This window comes from Maylandia zebra, linkage group LG11 (assembly GCF_041146795.1).
Source record: "Maylandia zebra isolate NMK-2024a linkage group LG11, Mzebra_GT3a, whole genome shotgun sequence".
NCBI lineage: Eukaryota > Metazoa > Chordata > Actinopteri > Cichliformes > Cichlidae > Maylandia > Maylandia zebra.
This window is the reverse complement of record NC_135177.1, coordinates 21,460,422-21,483,425: the sequence shown is the minus strand read 5'-3', so window position 1 is coordinate 21,483,425 and position 23,004 is coordinate 21,460,422. Positions and strand designations below refer to the sequence as shown.

Genomic DNA, 23,004 nt, shown 5'->3' with positions numbered 1-23,004 from the left:
TATATTATATTATATTATATTATATTATATTATATTATATTATATTATATTATATTAAGTACTGCGCAAAAATCTCAAGCCACCCTATAAAAAACTATTTTATAGTTGTCAAACTGTGTTATCGTTAAAAAAAATTTAATGGATTAAACTAAAGAAATGTAAATAAACGAGTTTTTGTGACAGGCTGCTAGTAACAGTGCCTAAAGATACGATTTATAATTGATTATTTTCTAAGCTGTTACCTGTAAACACAACACTGGTTCATCCCTTGAGTTACATGTCTTTGTAATTCTTGCGTTATTCATTGGTCAATGTGAAGTGCTTTAAGAAACAAAAACCAATCCAGTGAAAACGGTCAGCTTCCATGTGTTCTTCTTCTTTCTTCTTCTCGGTTTAGATACAAAGGATGGACCGAGACAGAGTGGGGGGGAAAATAGCTGAAAAACCCTGAAATAACTTCAGGAAGCCTATTAGTCAAGCCCACCTTAAAATTACAAGAAGCTCTGACTCCTCCTTTATTATTAAATATAATAAAGGAAATGTGTTATTATAATTAAGACAGAGCTATAAATTATTATGTGGAAAAGATATAAACCCTAAAGTATAACCAAATTTTAAAAAACAATTATTTTTCATCTCTGGTCATACTGGCTGCACATAAATAAAAGAGTTGTTTGTTCGTTATAATAAAGATTTCCTTTCAAAATCCCATCGCCTGACCTCTGTGTGATGAGTTTCTGTGTAACATCCGACCAGATGATAGACTGAGCTTTTGTGTGAGTAACAGGGATTTCATACCATAATCCTGAACGGTATTACTACAGTTTTTTTATATTTAACATCTTAAAACTCACATGTGCTTCTGTTCATGTTTCCTGCTGTCTCTTATAATGATCTCTTTCACTTGCATCGAAGGGGGGAGGGCGCCCTCTAGTGGTTTTGAATGAAAACAGCAGACTCTTCCTTTTCACCAAAATCCCATCCATGCGCTCTTCTTCGTTTTTCTCCACTTTTTCGTTTTATTCCACTTTCTAAATAGTAGAGTTGAAGAAATGAGTTGTAAAAAGGGTAAATAAAGACCACAGATGCATGATGGGTTAGTCCTTTGGGTCTGGACCTCTCACACTGGACCTCTCAAGACCTGCTTACAATGACACTCTCCATACCAAGGGTTTTTGGATGCGCTTTGTTTAAGGGGGTTTTAGCATTCGCACTTCACAGAGAAACATTTTACATTTCACTTACAACACTAAATGACGGTTCAGATAAAGGACAAAGCCCCTATAATCAGTAAACCAGTTGGTCGGGACCTTTTGGACTGGTCACACAGCTCAGCAGCTGGCTGCCTTTGACATACTTCAAATATCACGGAGTTCTTTCCTTTTAAATCTAAAGTGTGTTCGTGTGTGTTTGTCTACATATTGAGTACTTTAGGGCTCACATACTTGGACAAAACAACCTGCATTCCTGTAAAGTAGTAATATTATTCATTTACATACACAGGAATAGCTGTGATATGATATAATGCTCTATAACAATCAGTCATTGAGCCTTTCTCTGGTGTCTTTATGCACCTTAGTTTGGGGGATCTCTTTGGGGTTCTTTTGGTTCTTTTTTTGAGGGACAGATTTTTGTGTGATTTATTTTAAGCTGGTTTTTTTTGGGGGGGGGGGGGGGGGGGGGGGTTAAATCACTGGTGTCTTAGTGAATGACAAAACTTATCTGGACAGTAGATGCTGCTGCTTTCTCATAAGCCTACCATAAAGCATGTTTTTAAGAATACTTTTACTTTCCATACTTTTAAGAAAATCCTAAACAGTAAAACTGCCTTTTAAAACACTTTAAAACAACTCAATAGGCTTTCTCATCGATCGTGCTTATTAACATTCTGTTTGATTGTGGAAAAGTTCAGTTTAACTAAGCTTTTTGCTATGTATGACTTGTGAACCATTTATTTTTTAGGATCCCTGAGCTAATTGCCATCATAATATGATGAGTAATTGCAATGAGTAAACATCAGGAACAATATTTCATGGACTTCCAAACAAGTCCACTTATAGGTTGTCAGCTTAATTTGCCTCAGGAAGTAAAGGTGCTGTGGATAAACCAATGTGAACCTTTATTCAGGTTGATGTCACAGTCAAAAGAGCAAGGTCCACGAGAGAACAAAACAAAACACTTAGTGAACTGGACATCTGTGTGCTTAATAAACTGGCAAATTACAGCAGGATTTTCCTATCCTCGGTCAGAAGGCACAGGTGACTTATATGATGAAAGAGAGGGTCCACAGCAATGAGAATTAGGGTTCCTTTAATCCAAAACATCTCCAGAAGTGAATTCGTGTGAGTATATCACAGGGGTTTTATACACTTAGACAAGGAAAACACACAAAAAAAACTCAAGACAGGGACTGAGGGATACACAGGAAACACACGAAGATAATCAGGGTAGTTGACACAGCAGGGTAACAAGACACACCTGAAATTAACAAGGTGAGGACACAGGCAAAACTAAGGAGAAAACAGAGGCTAACATAGAAAAATAGACACACACAGAAACAAAGACTGGACTCAGCTGCAGCTTTATAGATTTTATCCTAAAAGTGTAGCGAGTATTGAATGAGTAGATAAGACCTTATTTGTCTGGTCCTCATGCAGGTGATCCAGAGAGGCAGCTGGCAGGCAGACAGGATTCCAGGAAGGTGGAGTGGGCAGGTGAGCTACAGGTACATGTTTTTCCTTACAGGTGGAGTAACCAGCTGGGAGGATTGGTTAAACTGAACTGAAAGTCTCCATTAATCATTTTAAAGCAAAGGCAGTCCAAAGAAGCAGGGCAGTTCTGCAGGCTTTAAGTGGATCACTGTTGAACAGATTTAATATGATAATTATTATTTTGAGAGGCCTACAAGCCGGTCCTTAAATACAATGATACGCTGCCAAAAGTATTCACTCATCTGCCTTCACATGCATATGAACATGAGTGACATCGCATTCTTAACCCATAGTTATTATGATTTCAGCCCACCCTTTGTCAGTATAACAGCTTCAGCTCTACTGAGAAGGACTTCCACAGGTTTAGGAGTGTGTTTAGGGGAATTTTTGACCAGTGCATTTGTGAGGTTGGACGAGAAGTCAAGCTTTTCCACATCTTTACGAACCTTGCTTTGGTCACAGGTTACAGTCATGCTGGAACAGGGAGGGGCCATCCCCAAACTGTTGCCACAAAGTTGGAAGCATGAAATTGTCCAAAATGTGTTGGTATGCTGAAGCATTAAGTTCCTTTCACTGGAACAAAGGGACCAAACAGAACTCGTGGAAACTGCCAAACCCATCCATCAGACTGCCAGATGCAGAAGCATGAACACATCTCCACTGCTCTTGAGTCCAGTGGCGGTATGCTCTACTTCACTCAACATTTTGCATTGCGCTTAGTGATGTAAGGGTTGGATGCAGCTCCTCGGCCTTGGAAACCCATTCCTGAAGCTCTCTACACACTGTTCTTGAGTTAACCTGAAAGCCACGTGAGCTTTGGAGGTCTGTAGCAACAGACCTCTGTCCCCTGTGCACCTCAGCATCCTCTGACCCTGCACTGTGATTTTATGTGGTCTACCATTTCCTTAGCTGAGTTGCTGCCATTCCCAATCACTTCCACTTTGTTATAATACCACTAACAGTTGACTGTGGAATATTTAGTAGTGTGGAAATTTCATGCCAGGTCTTGTTGCACAGGTGACATCCTATCACGGCACCATGCTGGAATTCACTGAGCACCTGAAAGCAACCCACTCTTCCACAGATTGTTGTAGAAGTCTACATGCCTCGGTGCTTGATTTTATACACCTGTGACCTTGGAAGTGAACCGAACGGATTTGCAAGTGAATACTTTTGGCAATATAGTGTAGCATTAGCTGAGGCCTGATAGGACTATGAAAGGGAAATAACTTCTATGACCTCACTCTCTTATTCCACGTGAAATAGAATTTGCCTACCAAGCATCATTTCAGTTCCTCAGTTACACAAGCGATACTTTTTTCTCTGGTTGTGAGATTAAAATGTGAATAAAACTTGGTGAGCAGGGGTTTAACAAATACGTCATCAGTGTCTTTGTGGTTTTAGCTTCAGACCATTAACCTCTGCAAAGCAAGCATCTGCACTTTTTAAACATGTGAACTGAAACTCTGATGAACCACAAACCTGATAATTGTCACGCTATCAAGAAAGAGCAGATTGTGCCTTAAAAGGATACAATGTGACACTGTTGTAAACATGACTCTCATGCCTCATGCCTGCACTGCTGCTAAGATAAATGCATTCTCCATCTCTGATGTAAAATTTTACTGATGCGATTACAAATTAAACATTGGTAAAACCACAAGTTTGAGTTTACCATTGTTTAGTTTATTGTTCACAATAAATTATATTCCTTTGGTATGTTTTGTATTTTCTTGGGGAAGTGTGGGGGAGGAGACACCATGCTGTGAAATCTTTGTCTTTATGGCGCTTTATCTGTGAGTCACACAAAGTCAAAGTTTAACAGGAAATGAAATCATGGATGTGATGTGAGTGTAAACAAATAAACTAACATTTTAGACCTTTTAAGGCTAACGTGGTGAAGATTTTAATCGCTCGCGTGTCTCTTGTGAAATTATACCGTGACTTACCAGTCCTGAATACTGAACTCTGACACATACTGACTTTATATAACCACAATATAAAATGAGAAATGATAAGCTGCACAAATAAAGGCAAAATTCACACATGAAATGATAACTAAGAATTAGACTAGAGTATTATTATCCTGAAATAATTCCATGCCACTGAGAGAGAATTTCTGTGTTTCTGTGTTTTATCAGGAAAATAAATGATCAGAGTCCAAGGAGCATTTTATTACAGTATCTAGTGTAACTTTAACTACTTTATATGAAGTTTGGGGAACTTGTCCTGACTTGTCTCAGGTTCACAAGATAAAGCAGGTGGTTAATCAGAACAGCTTTAATTCTTCATGACAGAGATTCAACGAGGTGCCGGAAACATTCCTCAGAGATTTCAATCCATATCAACATGACAGCATCATACAGCTGCTTCAGATTTGTTGGCTGAGCATCCATCATGAGAATCTGCGGTTTAGTTGCTACTAAGAAGCACAAAGTCACCTAGAAAATACTGCCACACTTTACACCATCACCTCAACCATAACCGTGAACCACTGATATAAGACAGGATGGTTTTATTCTTTCATGTTGTTTACACCAAGTTCACTCCTTTTAAAGAAATACCACATCTTATCGCATCTCATCTTATCGTAACAAGAAACTTTGAATAGAATGGAATAGAATTCAACTTTATTGTCATTGCACATGCACAGGTACAGGGCAACGAAATGCAGTTTGCATCCATCCAGAAGTGCTTTAGTGATATAGATATATTACAATATATATTAGCAATAATATAGATATGTAAGTATATTACAGAAATGGGTCTATTATGGTATGTTATAATGTTCACAGTATGAAGTATGTTGTGAATATTCTATAACTATAAGTATGTACAGGCTGTAGTGAGTACAAGCTATGTACAGGATATGGACAGGATATAAATATGAAAAACTATACAGAATATGAAATAAATAACTTTACAGAAATCTGAGATATACAGCTATACAGAAATGGGAACTATGCAAGTTGTAAACAGTTGTAAGGTTAAAAATTATCGTATGTACAGAATGATTATTTACACAGAGCTATACAGTAGTGCAGTTAAGTACGGAAGCGTAGAGCTGCCACCCAGGCAAAAGAAAAATACAAGTGTATCACGTTATAACGTGAAAGGTTTATTGTTCTAACAAGATACTTTTCCTGTTTGTACAATATACTTTTTTTTTTTACAATATACATAATTATCACGTTCCTACAATATAATATTTATATTGTACGAACGTGATATTTATGCATATTGTAATAACGTGATATTATGTTGTTCAAACGTGAAAAGTATATTGTACAAACAGGAAAAGTATCTTGTTAGGACAATAAACCTTTCACGTTATAACGTGATATACTTGTATTTTTCTTTTGCCTGGGTGGCAGCTCTACGCTTCCGTAGTTAAGATAAGTGAGGGTGTGGATAATTTCTACAGAGGCTATATAAAGTGCTAGTGGTTGTGAGTGGTGGTTCAGTCCATGTTATTATTGTGTGTTTGAGGGTACAGTTGTCCATTGTGTGTGTGTGTATGTTCAGTCCATGAGTTTAACGTGGGTCAGATGTCAGGAGGCAGAGTTCAGGAGTCTGACAGCTGTGGGGAAGAAGCTGTTCCGGTGTTGTGCCAAAAAGTGATTGTCTGCCAAAAACTGATTTCCAATGTTTCTGTGTATTTTTTATGTGTAATATCTTTACGTATGTTCGTAAATAGACTTCGGTGAACAGGGTTTACAAAGGGGTTATATAGAGAATTAAAACAATATCTGTTTTTCAAGTATCTTTACAACTCTCTGCTATTGTACTTACATTATAACCAATCCGGTCCTTTATCCCCACTTAAAATATTTTTACAGAAATATTGTAATATTTGCTGCCATTTCTGCTGTCCTCTTGGCCAACTTACTCTTACAAAAGACATTTTTAATGTTAATGAGATTTTTTTTAACTGTTTAAATAAAGGTTATATAAAAGTCACTGCCAAAAACTGATTGCGGCTTCTACCTTGTTACACGAATGTTGTTTGTGGCTCAAGATGACTTTATGTCATCCATGAGGGATGCATTTGACATATGTTTCACATATTATAGCCCAACAAGTTACTTATAGCAGTTTAAATACGAGCAATCAGTTTTTGGCAAATACCGGAAATCAGTTTTTGGCAGACAATCACTTTTTGGCACAACACCGGTACCTGGTGGTCTTAGTCCGGAGGCTCCTGTAGCGCCTCCCAGAGGGCTACTGTCTTTTGGTCTGTCCCAAAAGACAAAATAACGTTAAAATAAATTTTTTTTTTAAAAAGGTCTCAGCAAAGTGGAGAGAAATCACTGCCCTTCTTACAGCCTTCATTGTCAGTTTGTACACTAACTTGGTATAAATAAAAATACAATAAAACAAACTATTTATCACGGTATTTACCACAAACTTCAGCACCTGAAGCCACGCCCCCTAACAGCTGCCGATAGACAGCGGTCAATAATTGGATGTTCTCCAAACATGACACTCTCCGACCGTCCGGTATTCTGACAACCGGCCTTTAAAATGAAACAGCAGGCCGGAAAGATACGTTCATAAGTCATTTCTCTGATGTGGGGATAACACTTCAGTTCTCCCATCGATTTAGACGTCCTAAAGCCACGTGAGGAGCAGAGAGCGTGAGGCAGGAGGAGGAAGAAGAGGAAAAGTGTGCGCGAGTTTGTGCGCGTGGTCGACACCTCTGTCCGCAGAGGAGAAGCAGGGAAGAACAGCAGCGGGGGAAAACGGTGGGTCTGTACTCTTTTCTACACATTTTATTTAGCTTTTATTTGACTGAGAGCTACGACGATGGTTTTATACTTGAACCACGTCAGAGACAGAGGCGGTGGTGACGGTGCTGGAAATAAAACCGCTTCGGGGGGAAATTCCCCCCCAAAGCTGTGTAAAACTGTCGGTGTCTAAAAACATGTGATTTTTATTTTTATTTTTTTTTAAATGGTAAAATGTTTTTTTTTTCAATGTTTTAGCTCTTTACACTGTTGCCATTTTCAAAGCTGCTTGAAAGGAAATGTAAAACAAATTTAAAATTATGGAGCGTGATGTCATAGATCGAGATAAGTGAATGGTTTATACTTTTACCACAATGCTCTACTTGTACTTTACGCAACTTCCTTAAAGGAAATTATATCATTTCAATATTTAACTTCCTAAGACCCGAACTCTTCCACGCATACATTTTTAATTTCTCTTTGATATTTTGGCTAATTGGGGCCCGATGATTGTTAAAACAAACAATTACCAGATTTTTATTTTTTTTTACCTAAATTTTGTTTTTTTTTTAAAATGAGCGCCACATATGAGGATATTCGTTTAAATTTTTGATAGAACAGTAGCAGTATAATGTCCTCGTAAGTGGATATCAGGCCAAAAATCTGATGTCCACATATGTGGATGCCAGGTCCTAGGAGGTTAAAGAAGACTAACTGTTGTTGGGGGGGGGGGGCATTTTTGTTCTTCTTCCAAATCCATCCAACAGGCAGAATATCTGCACCCTGGTTTTCACGGACTTACTCTACTTTGACTTTTTCCACCCCTCAAATTCCTCAAATTTCAGTTTTGTAAAGGATTAACTTTGCAGACTGTGTTTTATTGCAGGGCTAACGTATTCCAAAGGGCAAAGGCATGTTTATGGGATGGCTTTTATTTTGACAGGACCCAGCCATGGAGAGGGAGCAGATGGAAATGTCCGCAGCCAAACCCCAACAAAATGGAAATACGGGGTAAAAAAAAAAAAAAAAAAGAAGACTCTAAATTCTAAATCGCCTTTCTACTAATTATGTGACTTGAGTCAAACTCCTAAAGTTTTTTTTTTTTTTTTTTTATCGGTGCTTGGGAAATATTTGACATCATGCCATTTATGAATTCTCCAGGGAGACTGAAAAAGATGACTTGAAGAAGAAGAAAAAGGAGAAGCCTCCTAAGATGCCCATGGTTAGCCCCATCAAAGTGGTAGGTTCATCTTCATACTAATCACCTGCTGCCAGAAAAAAAACAGGTTATACACTTATTTCTTTTCAAGGCTCATTTTTATCTTTTATTATTTTCTGGTGTGCAAATTATTTTTCTTTATTGGAGTGTGCGTGTGTACATGTGAAGACAAAATGGAAGCAGCAGTGTTATAAGTTGGTTTGACTGTTTATAGTTATCCTTGTAAGACTGGAAATTCCTACAAGCATAACAGCAAGGTGTGTGTGCTGAACGGGGAAGTCGGGAGAGGATGGGAGTGAGGCACATCCTCCCGTTGTTTCAGTGAACTCCACCAGACTCCTGCAGCGAGGAGATGAAAGCTGCTTTGAGTTTAACTTTTTCCCACTCAAATTATTATTATTTTTTTCTGTGTGCAGTTTAGGTTTGCAGACCGCTGGGATGTCTTAATGATTATAGCTGGGACAGTGATGTCAATGGCAAACGGCGTAGTGCTTCCACTCATGTGCATTGTCTTCGGCGACATGACGGACAGCTTCATACAGCAGGCTTTCCTCAGTGAGTTTCAGATGCAGGCTAGTGTGCACATGGGTAGCACAGCAATAATCATTAAGGAGTAAAATGACTCTTTTGTTCTTCCTTCCTGTGTCCTCAGATTCCACAAACAGCACCTTAGAAGAGGAAATGACTGGGTAAGACCTCACAGCCTGACACCTCATAGCTGCCTCATCAGGCGGAGAGACTGACTGAAACAGATTTATCAGACCGCATCTGTCACTTGTCCTCTCCCAGCCATGCCATATACTTCTCCATCATGGGAGCTGGGGTCCTGGTTGCAGCCTACCTACAGGTGGCCCTCTGGGCTCTGGCAGCCGGTCGGCAGGTCAAACGCATCCGCATCCTGTTTTTCCACCAAATCATGCGGCAAGACATTGGCTGGTTTGACGTCAATGAGACGGGAGAGCTCAACACGCGTCTCACAGAGTGGGTAACAGATGAGAAGTGTGTGATTTTTAAAGGTCCCACAGTGCTGTGTGTTAATTAAATGTGCTAGAAGTATAATCAGCAGCTATGCAGATCTCTAACTTTCTGAAACTGAAGGACACTTTGAATAAATTGCGTTATGGAGATGAGTGTGTCTGTCACTTGTATTTCAAAGTATCTGACTTTTCAAAACTGGAGCTTGATGTTTATATGTGCATGTGCAGTGATGTCTATAAGATCCAAGAAGGTATCGGAGACAAGGTGGGGATGCTGATCCAGGGTTTCACCAGCTTTGTTGTGTCTTTTATCATCGGCTTGAGCAAAGGCTGGAAGCTCACTCTGGTCATCCTGGCTGTGAGCCCCGTGCTTGGCATTTCTGCTGCTCTTTTCAGTATGGTAAGCTGCTGCAGAAGTTTATCCCTGTGTTTCTGATGCTTAAAACACCCTGGGCTCTGTATGCATCACCACCTTTTGTCTGTGTACAGGTGCTCACATCGTTCACCAGTAAAGAGCAGACTGCATATGCTAAAGCCGGTGCTGTAGCCGAGGAGGTAATCTCTTCAATCAGGACTGTGTTTGCCTTCAGTGGTCAAGAGAAGGAGATTAAGAGGTGTCATGTCTTTAACTGTTATCAACCGCCTCAAATGGCATTATTTGTGCAGATGTGGTCGGTCTTGGCAGAAATCCACTGTTTGTGCAGTTTAAAAATGTATTTTATACTATATTTGCCCCTAACTGTGCTCTTTGTGTTGCACTCTAGATATCATAAGAACCTAGAGGATGCTAAGAGGATGGGAATAAAGAAGGCGATCTCTGCTAACCTTTCCATGGGTGTCACCTTCCTCTTTATTTACCTGTCCTATGCTCTGGCCTTCTGGTATGGCAGTACACTCGTCCTGAGTGAAGAGTACACGATTGGAACCGTACTCACTGTGAGTAGATTTGTCACCTGTTAGTTTGTACAATAAACATGCATGTGACTTGGAGGTTTTTGCTGTGGCTAACACCAGTGCACTTTTTCTTTTTCTTTTTTTTTTAAAAAAAAGGTCTTCTTTTCTGTGCTCATTGGCGCTTTCTCACTGGGACAGACCTCTCCCAACATCCAGACCTTTGCGAGTGCTAGGGGAGCTGCATATAAAGTGTACAACATCATTGATCACGTAAGAAGTGCAATGTTTTCCACTCAACGCTTACTTTTCTTTCTTTTTTTTCCACCCATTCGTGTTGTTGCCCTGTTGTCACTTTGTATTACCAAACATGCTGCTTTACGGTGGCGCTCCGGTGAGCTGCTTTGATGCTGCCAGCAACCTGGAGCTGGATTTTGCTGTAATTGGAGCTCCTGCTGTTTGAAGACACCGCAGGTCATTCAGTTGACGTTGCACAGCTGTGGTTCTTGTAAATCTCTTCCACTCACTGAATCAGACTCATTTCCAAAAAGTAATTAAAACTTGAGTATGATCATGAGTTTTGCAGACACTGTGAAGATGGTGGATAGTGTTTTGTGAAATCAGCTTTAGTAGAATTTAAAAGGGGCTCCTATGGCCACAGAAGCTTGGAGCATAACCAGTCTGTTTAACTGAGCCACTTGAAGGATGGCTTGCAGGGTCAACTCCTGCCTGTTGCTATTCTGGGATGTGGCTTTGTTTAGCTTGTTGCACGTGTTTGTCTCTGTGTATGACTACAGACTCATGCTAGTTTAGAAATGCAGATAAAGGATGGCCCCATCTGAGAAACTGCAGGCTGAGCAGCACTTTTGTTTGCACAGAAACAGAAATGCACACAACCTCGAGCAAAACAAATGGGATCTTCTCTGAAACATGTTCCTTGCTCCAGACTTGAAGGGGAGGGTATTAAGCCTTTGAAAGTCACTTCTGTTTTACCTGTGTTCACACTGAAATCATTTCTTGTATTGTGGCTACTACTTATTCTTATGTTCAAGGGTGAAGTGTAAAGGATGAGGCTTCCAGGTGAGACATAAGTGTCAAATTCTGCCAAAACACAGCTCAGCTTTTGTAAGTTGCAAGGCAAAAGGGAGAATAACAGAGCTGTGCAACAGGAGATGCAGTGAAAACGCAAAGCACTGTGAAAATAAACATTGTGCTTTCTAAATGTGCTCAGCTGAAACTGAAGGGCTAACAGCATTTCCTCCCATTGTTTCTTTGAGGTTATGAAAAGAATAAGCCCTGTTCTGCTGTATTAGTTTGGCCTCTTAGAAGTGAAATCTGCCGTATTTGATCCTCTTCTCGACAGGTCCCCAGTATCGACAGCTATTCAGAGGCTGGCTACAAACCTGAATGCATCAAAGGAGACATCGAGTTCAAGAACGTCCACTTCAGCTACCCCTCCAGGGCTGATATCAAAGTGTGTTCTCATAGCTGCTGTATACTCAAATTTAAAGTGCTAAAATAGCATGCGGACATTTTTATATCCCCAAACTCATGTTGTCTGTAGGTGTTAAATGGCCTGAACTTGACTGTGAAGAGGGGGCAGACCTTTGCCTTGGTGGGAAGCAGTGGCTGTGGTAAAAGTACCACAATCCAGCTGCTGCAGCGGTTCTACGATCCTCAGGAAGGAAACGTAAGTGGGACCTCAAGTACTTTGAAGTACAAGATGTACAAATCAGATCAGTCCTGTGTAGACTTAACCGTTCAGAAATCAGACCTTTTATATTTATTTTTGTCTTTTTTAATTTTAACAACTTAAAGCTGAAAGTAGATGTAAAGTGGATTTCTTTTAAAGAACTTTGTTTATTTTGGACACTTCTTATGAAAATTGAGTCTGTTTACTTAAATACAGTAAACTGATTTGTGTGGAATTTTTTTTATTTATTTTTTTGTTAAATGGCTTCTGTGTATAAAGGGCTCTGCATAAACCAGTAAATGGAAACAGCGAATCTACACAACGGTGTAAACTGAGTGTCGTGTGTCCATGTAGGTGTTTGTTGACGGTCACGATCTTCGTTCTCTTAACGTCCGACACCTGAGGGAGATGATCGGGGTGGTGAGCCAGGAGCCCATCCTCTTCGCCACCACCATCACAGAGAACATCCGATATGGCCGAACCGACGTGACGCAGGAGGAGATTGAACAAGCTGCCAAGGAAGCAAACGCTTATGACTTCATTATGAAGCTACCCGATGTAGGGCAACACTTACAATTCCTCTGTCCCTGTAAATGATTGATCTCCACTTGCTAATCATTGGACTCTCTGTGTTGAGCAGAAGTTTGGGACTCTGGTGGGAGATCGGGGGACTCAGATGAGCGGAGGACAAAAGCAGAGGATCGCCATCGCCCGAGCTTTAGTCCGCAACCCCAAAATCCTCCTGTTGGATGAAGCCACATCTGCGCTCGATGCTGAGAGTGAGACCATCGTGCAGGCGGCGCTTGATAAGGTACGGCTCAACGGTTACTTAATTCTTGTTTCAAGGCTACTGTAAAAAAATAAAAATAAATAGAGACAGAGCAGAAATGTTAACTCATGTCCAGAGGAGCAATCCGTCCGATCTGACTTGATTCATAGTCTTGTATAAATGTCTCCTGCATGGATGGTGGATTTGAGCCACAGTGCACATAAACCTACCCTCCTGCAATAATTTAACAGTTTATGTTAAATGCTTGTGTACCTCACATCAGAGCAGCATGCTAGTAACATTTAACTCAGTGTAACACACAAACTCGCCCGTGTGCAGGTCCGGTTGGGTCGAACCACACTAATCGTGGCTCACCGCCTTTCAACAATCAGAAACGCTGATGTTATTGCCGGCTTCAAAGATGGCAAGGTTGTAGAGGTGGGAACTCACAGCGAGCTGATGGAAGGAAAGGGAGTCTACCAAACACTGGTCTCCATGCAGGTAATATTTGCACACAGGCAGTTTTAGCAGATGGGAACTTCCACAGCACCCAGTCTTTATTTGTTTGTTTTGCATTTGTGGTTTTCCTCTTGAAGACGTTTCAGAAAAATGCGGAGGAGGAGCATGAGCCGTCTGCAGATGAGAGAAGCCCAGGAGTCAGGTCGTTGTCGGAGTCTTCTCTCTTCAAGAGGAAGAGCACAAAAGGTGCATCCTTTAAAACTTCAGAAGGGGACAAAGAGGAAAAGAAAAAGTTGACTAGTGATAACTTGGAGGTGAGCAAACACCTAAATCCTTCTATCAATAAAGGAATGTGAAGAAAATATGATTCTTAGTCTAAGATGTTTTAAAAAAAAAAAAATAATAAATTGTTATTTTCACTTGGATGAGTGTTCACACCTCTTACTTTTTCTGGAAACTAATAATTGAATTATACAGTACTATTTATTTTAAGACATGGGGCTGCAATTTATTCTCTTAGGCAGTTTCTTTAAGTAGTCTTCAGGAAACGTTCTCCAGGCTTCTTGAAGGACATTCAAAACTCTTCTTTGGATGTTTGCTGCCTTTTGTTCTGTCAAGATGATCCCACATTGATTCGATAATGTTGGTTTGGGCTCCTAGACTGATTATGATCTATTGTATGTTTCTATCAACTATACTTTTACTGCATTAGCAATGTGTTTGGGATCGTTTTCATGCTGAGAATTTACTTATACACACCATTCATTCATCACTTGCATTAGAAGCCTTTTTAATCTTTCCTCCTGTCTGCAGGATGAAGACGTTCCCCCTGTGTCATTCCTCAAAGTGATGACTCTGAACACTTCAGAGCTGCCATACATTCTGCTGGGGACCCTTTGTGCCATTATCAATGGTGCAATGCAGCCTGCGTTTGCCGTCGTCTTCTCAAAGATCATCAATGTAGGTTACTCTTGATAACATGTTCATGCTGAATGGAGGTGTTTTCAGCAGCTGTAGAAAGCTTCATCTTTTTATCTCCCCTCAGGTGTTTGCAGAACCGGACCAAGACATTGTCAGACAAAGATCAGTTTTCTTTTCCCTCATGTTTGCTGCTATTGGAGCAGTTTCCTTTGTCACCATGTTTCTACAGGTATGCAAACGCACGCGGTTGATGGAAGAGGGTTTGTGGTAAACCTTGGTAAACTCTGTTATATCCTGCTAGTAAGTAATGTAAATAAAAAGGTTAAAAATGAAAGGGAAATGGTCACACAGGTCCCTGTCAAACTTTAGGAGAGTGCACACAAGTTGAAAGAATGCTGATGTGACACGTGTGCTAATTTTGGGGGGGGGGGTTGTGTGGGTTTTTTATTTATTTATTTATTTATTTATTTTTTATTTTTTAAACAGGGTTTCTGTTTTGGTAAATCTGGAGAGGTCCTCACCTTGACACTGAGACTGAGGGCCTTTAAGTCCATGATGAGGCAGGTATGTAAGTGACAAAGTCAAATGAGAGAGCAGGGAGGATGTTGTTGAAAAATACATTTTTCTTGGTGGCTAAAGTGAACCAATTATCTACATGGCAGCCATAATAAAAGCTGGTCAGGTCCTTCAGTGCTTCTTTCAAATCTCCTTTGCAGGATCTGGGCTGGTTTGACCAACCAAAAAACAGTGTTGGTGCGCTCACTACGAGACTGGCCACAGATGCAGCCCAAGTGCAGGGGGTAAGCTTCAACAACAGCTGGCCAAAGGTTACCAAAGGCTCACACTAAAGTGTCAAATCATCCATTTAGGCCGCAGGCGTGCGTATGGCCACGCTCGCTCAGAACTTCGCCAACATGGGCACCGGTTTGATCTTGGGTTTTGTGTACGGCTGGGAGCTGACTCTGCTGCTCCTGTCTCTGGTGCCCATCATTGCAGTGGCTGGAGCCATTGAGATGAAGATGCTCGCCGGACACGCTGCTGAAGACAAGAAGGAGCTGGAGAAGGCTGGAAAGGTGAGGATTGGGTGCGAGATGTGCCAGAGTGAAAGTAAAAATTCCTCACGGCTCAGTCTGTTGAAACTCTGAACTCATGAGATATTTGCATTGCGTCTCTTCAGATTGCCACAGAGGCCATCGAGAACATCCGCACCGTGGTCTGCCTCACAAGAGAGGAAAAGTTTGAAGCTTTGTATCAGGAGAATCTCGATGTGCCCTACAAGTACGATAATTTGTACCACAGGGACCTGATTGCTCAATTATACGCTCTTTAAGTTCTGATGCCACCTTTCTCATGTTTTTACAGAAACTCAAAGAAAATGGCACACATCTACGGCCTCACCTTCTCCTTTTCCCAGGCGATGATCTATTTCGCTTATGCGGCCTGTTTCCGTTTTGGTGCTTGGCTCATTATAGCTGGAAGGATGAGTGTCGAAGGGGTCTTCCTGTGAGTGAACTGAGACATTGGCTTGTATCTTCATGAGGAGATTAACAGGCAGCCTGACAGTTTGCGTGGCGGGTAACATCCAAACAAAGCATTTCTGATGGACAGAACCTTTTCATGTGGCTGTTAATCATTATCTTAGTCAGAAGCAGTTGAAGAGCCTCAGCGTGGGTGGCTTTCAAATGTACACTGTGACAGATACTTGTGGTAATACATCAGACCCTCTTTTGCTGGGAGGAGCCACTGCTTTCATTTATATTGTGTTGCATAAACTGGGAAGTCCAAAGTTCATGGCAAACCGAAGCCTCAGCGTCCATAAAAGAAGAAAATATTAACTCTTTACCTCTTAATGAACACTGTACACCCAACTGAGGCTGATTTAATGTCTCTGAGCTTTTTCCCACTCTCCAGGATGGAATGATTGTACAGCATTACTGTAGTAAAGTGAATTTTGGATCCACACAGGCTCCAATATATACAAACAACCCCACTAATGTTTGGTTAAATGTGCCTTAGAAACGAGCCTCTGGCATCATTTAATCACTCCTTGGCAGGATTGGTAGAGCCCATTTTAGTTTGCCTAAATTCAGGTCTGTGCCAGGAAAGCAAAAATAATCCACAAGTTTTCAATAGGACTGAGGTTTGTGCTTTGTCATTAATTTAATGTTAGCCTGTTTTATCCATTCTAAACCAGTTTTAATCTGTGTTTGGCATTATTGTCCTGGTCAATCATATAGTTGTTGATTTGAGGTAGAGTTGAAGAAGGTGGAGGTGGTTCTGCTTCTTATTCATTATTCCAGCCAATTTATGCAATATCAATGCTGTCACTGCCAGAACAGCCCTGGAGCATGATGGTAAATGGTAAATGGCCTGTATTTATATAGCGCTTTACTAGTCCCTAAGAACCCCAAAGCGCTTTACATATCCAGTCATCCACCCATTCACACACACATTCACACACAGGTGATGGCAAGCTACATTGTAGCCACAGCCACCCTGGGGCGCACTGACAGAGGCGAGGCTGCCGGACACTGGCGCCACCGGGCCCTCTGACCACCACCAGTAGGCAACGGGTGAAGTGTCTTGCCCATGGACACAACGACCGAGACTGTTCAAGCCGGGGCTCGAACCGGCAACCTTCCGATTACAAGGCGAACGCCCAACTCTTGAGCCACGTACCACCACCACACTGGTTCGGTGCTAATACATTGTTTTTGGGTTTGAAAGCCTCAACTTTACGCTTCCAACGTTTTGAGCCGTTTACCCACCACGACAAATCTTCTCGTCTGACTAGAAAACTTTTCTCCAGGAGACATTTGCTTGTCCACATGGGCGTCTGCCATTTTCAGTCGAGCTCAAAGGATTGACTTTTGAGCACAGGCTTTGGCACCCTCTCAGTCAATAGTGACGTAAAACACATCTAACTGGACAGTGATACTGGTGTTCCAGCAGTTTCCAGTTCATGGCAGGCTTCGGACTTCGTGGTTCCTGGGTTGTTCTTGAACACTTTAACCAGCTCCCTCTTATCTCAGGCTAATGGTTTGGGTCTTCTTCCAGTTCTTGGCGAAGTGGTGACGCAACATTAAAGGCCACAAAATTACCATTAAATTCATGCCCACGATGAGTAAATGCAAACTTCTGACTACAGCTGTTGTAGGCATAAACTCATCAGTCGGTTCATCATTATCGGCGGGACCGAACAGCGCAAACTCATCTTTAAGATTATCAGTAATTACAAACATGCTGGGCACACAGATGTCGTAGGTTCGTGTTAGCCTAGCCTTATGTAATCCTGTTTCACACCCCACTGACAGCGAAGCTAATGTGTTTAACTTTCCTCTCCCAGTGTGATTTCAGCCGTTCTGTTTGGTGCCATGGCTGTCGGTCAAGTCAACTCCTTCGCTCCAAACTACGCGAAGGCCAAACTGTCTGCTGCCCACATCATGATGCTGTTAAACAAGGAGCCTGCCATTGATAATCTGTCAAAGGACGGAGACTGTCCGGTACATGACGCAAACACGGCTTTAGAAAAGTGATATTTTACCACATATCTAACTCTCTTTTCTTCCAGGACCAGTTTGATGGTAATGTGACCTTTGAGAGGGTCAAGTTTAATTATCCTTCACGTCCTGATGTACCCATCCTGCAAGGGCTGAATCTGAGTGTAAAGAAGGGAGAAACTCTGGCCTTGGTGGGAAGCAGCGGCTGTGGGAAGAGCACCACCGTCCAGCTGCTGGAGAGGTTCTATGACCCGCTGGATGGGAAAGTGGTGAGAAAGCAACTGCGCGCCCACGCTCTGTGCACTACCTCACACTGATGCCTCATCACCTACTGACAGTTGGGTAATGATTAGCTGGCCAGTGCTTTCCAGTGCTGATATGAAGTCCATGTAACAGGAGCTCTTATCTGGATTACTGCATAAACATTTATCTGGTTGGGAGGGAAATGAATAGTGTGCCTGTTGTCTCGTGTCCTGTTGGTGTTTTTGAACATCATGTGCAAATTGCAGGTTTTCTAGTACATTTGTGTTTGTCACTTTAAAAAAACAAAAAAAAGTCTCTGGCAAAATAACTCATTAACTGAATTTCTGCATTGATTCAGAATTAATGTAAAACCAATGTTAACTTTTAAATAAGAAGTGACAAGTTCTTCAGCTAAACAAGCTTTTAACCATTAACAAATCAGACATTTCCTTCAGGGCTTGGTGATTAAAACGATGTTGCGCAATCAAATGAATGATCGTCCAGGTGCCAAAGCATGCAAGCCTATTTGTGCTACTCTTTCTCCTTCAGGTGTTGGACAAATCTGATGCCAAAAACTTGAACATTCACTGGTTGAGGTCCCAGATAGGCATCGTCTCCCAGGAGCCCGTGCTGTTCGACTGCTCTTTGGCTGAAAACATTGCCTATGGAGACAACAGCCGCAAAGTCAGCATGGACGAGATAGAGGCAGCGGCCAAAGCAGCCAACATTCACAACTTCATAGAGGGTTTGCCACTGGTAATGTCATTATACTATTTTATAGAAGATTCCATGTAAAGATAAGGGTCAAATCCAGTGTCAGTAAAACAGACTGGGTGGATAAAGAGGTGGTCAAAAAAAAGCAGACTCAGGGTTACAGCAAGAAAGGAGGCTGAAACACTGAATCTAAACAAAGATGGACTCTGATGTCAGCTTTGTTTTTAATGCGTCACAAAGCTGCCTAGAGCTGCCTCTGCCCAGCTACCACAGGGTTTTACTGTGAGGGAAGTTTAGTGCAGCCAGGATGTCTTTGTGTTGCCCTCAAAACCTAAAGCCTTAGAATGAGTCTCAACTTTATGCTGTTTCTGATTCAGGCTGTGCACACCAACACTTGATGGCTGCTATAAAATGATCCCTATGAGTGTCACCTACTCCATAGATTTTTATCACATCGCATGATGATAAAATGATGATAAACATCTAAAGAAGATTAAAAAAAATGTAACCGTAAGAGGCAACACTGCTGCCGATAAGATAATAGATGACTACAAGAAATCATTGATTTATTGCCTGGAGCTAACTATACACTTCAAGTTTGTTTTTTGTTGTTTTATGCTCTCTCAGTACTGCTGGTTTTTGATGTGATGGTTTCACATTAGAAACAAACGAAGATCAATTTAACTTTGAAACTTCCGAAATGTCTTCGATACAGTGTTTAAGACTCGTCGTCCAGATCGCTCAGATGGCATTTCTTTTGCTTTTTACGTCCTTTAAAATGTTGAATTTGCTGCTTGTATTTGACAAGCAGTTAACTGGTCAGTGCTGAGACTTTAAAGTGCTCTGATCAGGAGGCAGACTGAAACCTGATAGTAATGTGGTGGTTTCAAAGCATTTTGCTGATGAACTGTAGACTAGATGCTGGTCTGTGGTTTTTGAGAGATCTGGGATCTTGCCACTAATTTAAAATCTTCAAACATTAGTTTAAAAGTATAAAGCACTAATCAAAAAGCACTATACAAACTGTTGTGGTTGCTGTCACTATCGAGTCATCTTTGAGTAATTCTTTCTGCCCTGTATTGTATTATTGTAGGGTCTTTACCTTACAATATAAAGTGCTTTGAGGCAACTGTTGTTATTTGGCATTGAATAGAGCTCCATCCTTTTGTAAAGGTCTCGTGCCTTTCTGTTTCTGCTCAACTACATTAACCCCAAGATGGACGAGGTTGGGTTTAGTAACATTTATTCCACTCTCATGGACCTGAAATATTTTGTCATGATAAAGCTGTAGATGAAAGGTTGGTGTGATTGCCCCCAGGTTTCTTTAAGATGATGTAAAGATAAGGCTTCATAGGTCAGATGGAGATGCTGTAAAGGGGACCATAAGTCAGCTAAAATTAAAAATTGTGAAATGGTGTACAAAGGTAATTACAGCAACAATGCAAGTCTCCTAAAGAGGCCTTTGTGAAAAACCTTTGTTGAAAAACCTTTGATCAGTGTTTTTACTGCTGTGATAAACAAACTTGGTGGTGCTTTATTTTTCCACCTGCAGGTTGAAAAGCATAACTGGGATGGAAATGGCAGCTCAGACAGAACACAATTGGTGTAGTAAGGTGGATCCTGTGGAGGTCGGGTGTAAAGGCTTTATTGCTAAATCTACAACTAAGCTCCTACAGAGAGTGGGGGTGTGAGGGCAGGCCTTTCAACGAGCAGTCAAGTCACTCTGAGAGTGCTGAACGAAGCGGCAGCTGGTTGTGGACAGGAGTACAGCTAGGCTGGGACATTAAGGGGTGATAGCAGAAGGGGGCACATTACGTGTCATGGGCATAAAATCAATGTAACACTGAGGACAGTGACCACCTGACAATCCCAGTGAAGTGGTTTACCTCCTCTCCCATTCAAGACACCAGAGGAATCGGTACTGATTACTGGAGGGCTTGTATCATTAAGCCTTATGAGTCAACAAATGTGAATGGTAATCATGCAGGAGGCCAGCTGAAGATGAATGTGTTATTGTACATGTGAAAATGATTTCCTGCCAGCATTTTATTAACTTGGCAATAAATGTAGCTATTATTATTATTATTATTATTATTATTATTATTATTATTATTATTAAACCTCAAAGTATACTTTTTAAGAAATTTGTCAGCTGTGAGGAGTGATTGGATCCATACTTTGTATAGTTTTGACCATCTATAGTAACACAACTATGCCCTCTCATTGTTTTGTTTGTTTGTTTTTTCCATGAGCAGAAATATGACACGCAGGCAGGTGATAAGGGGACACAGCTGTCAGGTGGTCAGAAGCAGCGAATAGCCATAGCCCGAGCCATCCTCCGCAACCCCAAACTGCTGCTGCTGGATGAGGCCACTTCTGCGCTGGACACTGAGAGCGAGAAGGTGAGCACATCTTTCCATTTTCACCTGTAATGCTTGTCAGGGAGATTAAGTAAATGGTGAGTAAAGTCACCAGCTCATACAAACGACTGCTGCAGCTAAAATCCACACACAAGAAAATGGGAAATGTTGGGCTGAGAGAGTTCACATTAAACTTGAGGATGGGAGGAATACAGGAAAGTAGCCATGTTGATAAAGATGACAGCTCTGGTTTAAACTGAAACCATCTTTAGTGCTGAAAACATTCATAGTAGGAGCTCTTATAAGACCATGCTCTCTCTGTAGGTGGTGCAGGAAGCTCTGGACCAGGCCAGCAAGGGCAGGACGTGCATCGTCGTGGCCCACCGTCTGTCCACCATCCAGAACGCAGACCGCATTGCTGTATTCCAGGGAGGAGTCGTGGTGGAGCAGGGGACACATCAGCAGCTGCTGGCAAAGAAGGGGGTCTACCACATGCTTGTCAACAGACAGATGGGACACAGTGACAAATAACCCATAGTCCATAATCTTGAGTTCTGGATTAAATACTGGTGCCTTAGATCATCACTCCTCCCATGCAGATTCAGACAGTGGCTCCTGTGGCTTAAACCTAAATGTATAAAGTCTGAATTCTGATTGGCTGTCACTTGTGACTGTCCTTCCCACAAGAGATTTTTGACATTTGTGGGGTGCAGATGTAAACGGTAAAACTGATATTATTTTTCTTTTTTGGCTTACTCACTGTTGGTGGATACAAGTTGATTAATGTGTACTTTTCCTGCTTAGCTAAGTGGCAGATTTGGCTTCTAAAGAGCCTTTTTGTGCAAGTAGAAAAAGTGACCTTTGAGATAGATATTTTTACTTGTAAGGAGAACACTGGAATTAAAAATGGCTGCATTCTTTTTTTTTTTTTTTTTTAAACAGGCTAAAGTAAATTCAATGACCAGTCCTCTTTGTTCGTTTGTCTATGCACTGGTTTTATGCCTCTGACGATGGGATCATCACTGTCTGGAATAGTTTTGGGTAAAATCTTTAATATTTATACTGTTATGACTCAGTTCAGCATCTTGGATTGAGTTGGAGGACCAAAGTACCTGAGCAGTTAAAGCCTGGGAAATGCTGCGCAAATGTTAATTTTCATTTGCGAAGTTTCTGTGGAATTCACTTAAAATGTAATTTTGTTTCTATTTTTTTTAGAGGAATTGCTGCTTTGTAACTGTTAATGTTTTATATTCAAATAAAGGTTAATAAAGCAAGTGTGGACATCTTCGAACTTTATTCTCAGAAAATTTGACTAAAAAAAATTGACTACAGCTTCCCTCAAAGTGGTACAATCACAGTGAAATTTCACCTTATCAAAGCAATAATCACGTTGGTGTGAGGCTCCAAATGTAGAAAGTGTTTCAACAGATTTTTACGTCAGCCACTCTTTGAAACCCAAAGTAAACACCATCACCAACATTTGGACATGAAATTAAAAACAAAGTTGCATAGTGTGTAGATGGTATTGGTACCTGGAAGTCAAACCTTGGCTTTAACAAACTTACACGAGTCGTGCCTACTTCTCTCTTTTAATGAGTTTAAATTAGCTCAGTGTGTGCACTTCATGCGATGGGGTACATTCACGTCCTCTTGTGGTATTCAAGTGCATTTCCTTTATCTGTAGGCACTGTTTTGACAAGACAATCAAATATTTGTCCAAATAGTCAGAAGCTTGTTTCTGCCATCCATTAGTACAAATTTCAGGTTCTTTTAGTGAAGTAGAAATGTTGAATTAACTCTGCAAAAGCTTTAGAAACGAG

At 41.0% G+C, this 23,004-nt stretch overlaps 1 protein-coding gene across 2 annotated transcripts; it reads left to right on the top strand.

Moving 5' to 3' along the window:
* Window positions 1-7,163: 7,163 nt before the first annotated feature.
* On the top strand, window positions 7,164-22,458 carry abcb4 (ATP-binding cassette, sub-family B (MDR/TAP), member 4). 2 transcript variants are annotated; one of them, XM_004541336.5, is made up of 28 exons: window positions 7,164-7,456; window positions 8,382-8,449; window positions 8,600-8,678; window positions 9,074-9,212; window positions 9,310-9,346; window positions 9,447-9,638; window positions 9,863-10,034; window positions 10,124-10,248; window positions 10,399-10,570; window positions 10,685-10,798; window positions 11,889-11,999; window positions 12,090-12,215; window positions 12,573-12,776; window positions 12,859-13,029; window positions 13,327-13,488; window positions 13,584-13,760; window positions 14,260-14,406; window positions 14,492-14,596; window positions 14,854-14,931; window positions 15,084-15,167; window positions 15,237-15,440; window positions 15,545-15,645; window positions 15,730-15,870; window positions 17,714-17,870; window positions 17,939-18,136; window positions 18,660-18,866; window positions 21,080-21,226; window positions 21,509-22,458. In XM_004541336.5, exons 2-28 carry the CDS (start codon window positions 8,391-8,393, stop codon window positions 21,713-21,715), a joined length of 3,816 nt encoding a protein of 1,271 aa, XP_004541393.1. In that variant the 5' UTR covers window positions 7,164-7,456; window positions 8,382-8,390; the 3' UTR covers window positions 21,716-22,458. The 2 variants fall into 2 exon arrangements, with proteins under 2 accessions (XP_004541393.1, XP_012780392.1); XM_012924938.5 differs by having other exon boundaries at window positions 7,164-7,460.
* The last annotated feature ends 546 nt before the right edge of the window (window positions 22,459-23,004 follow it).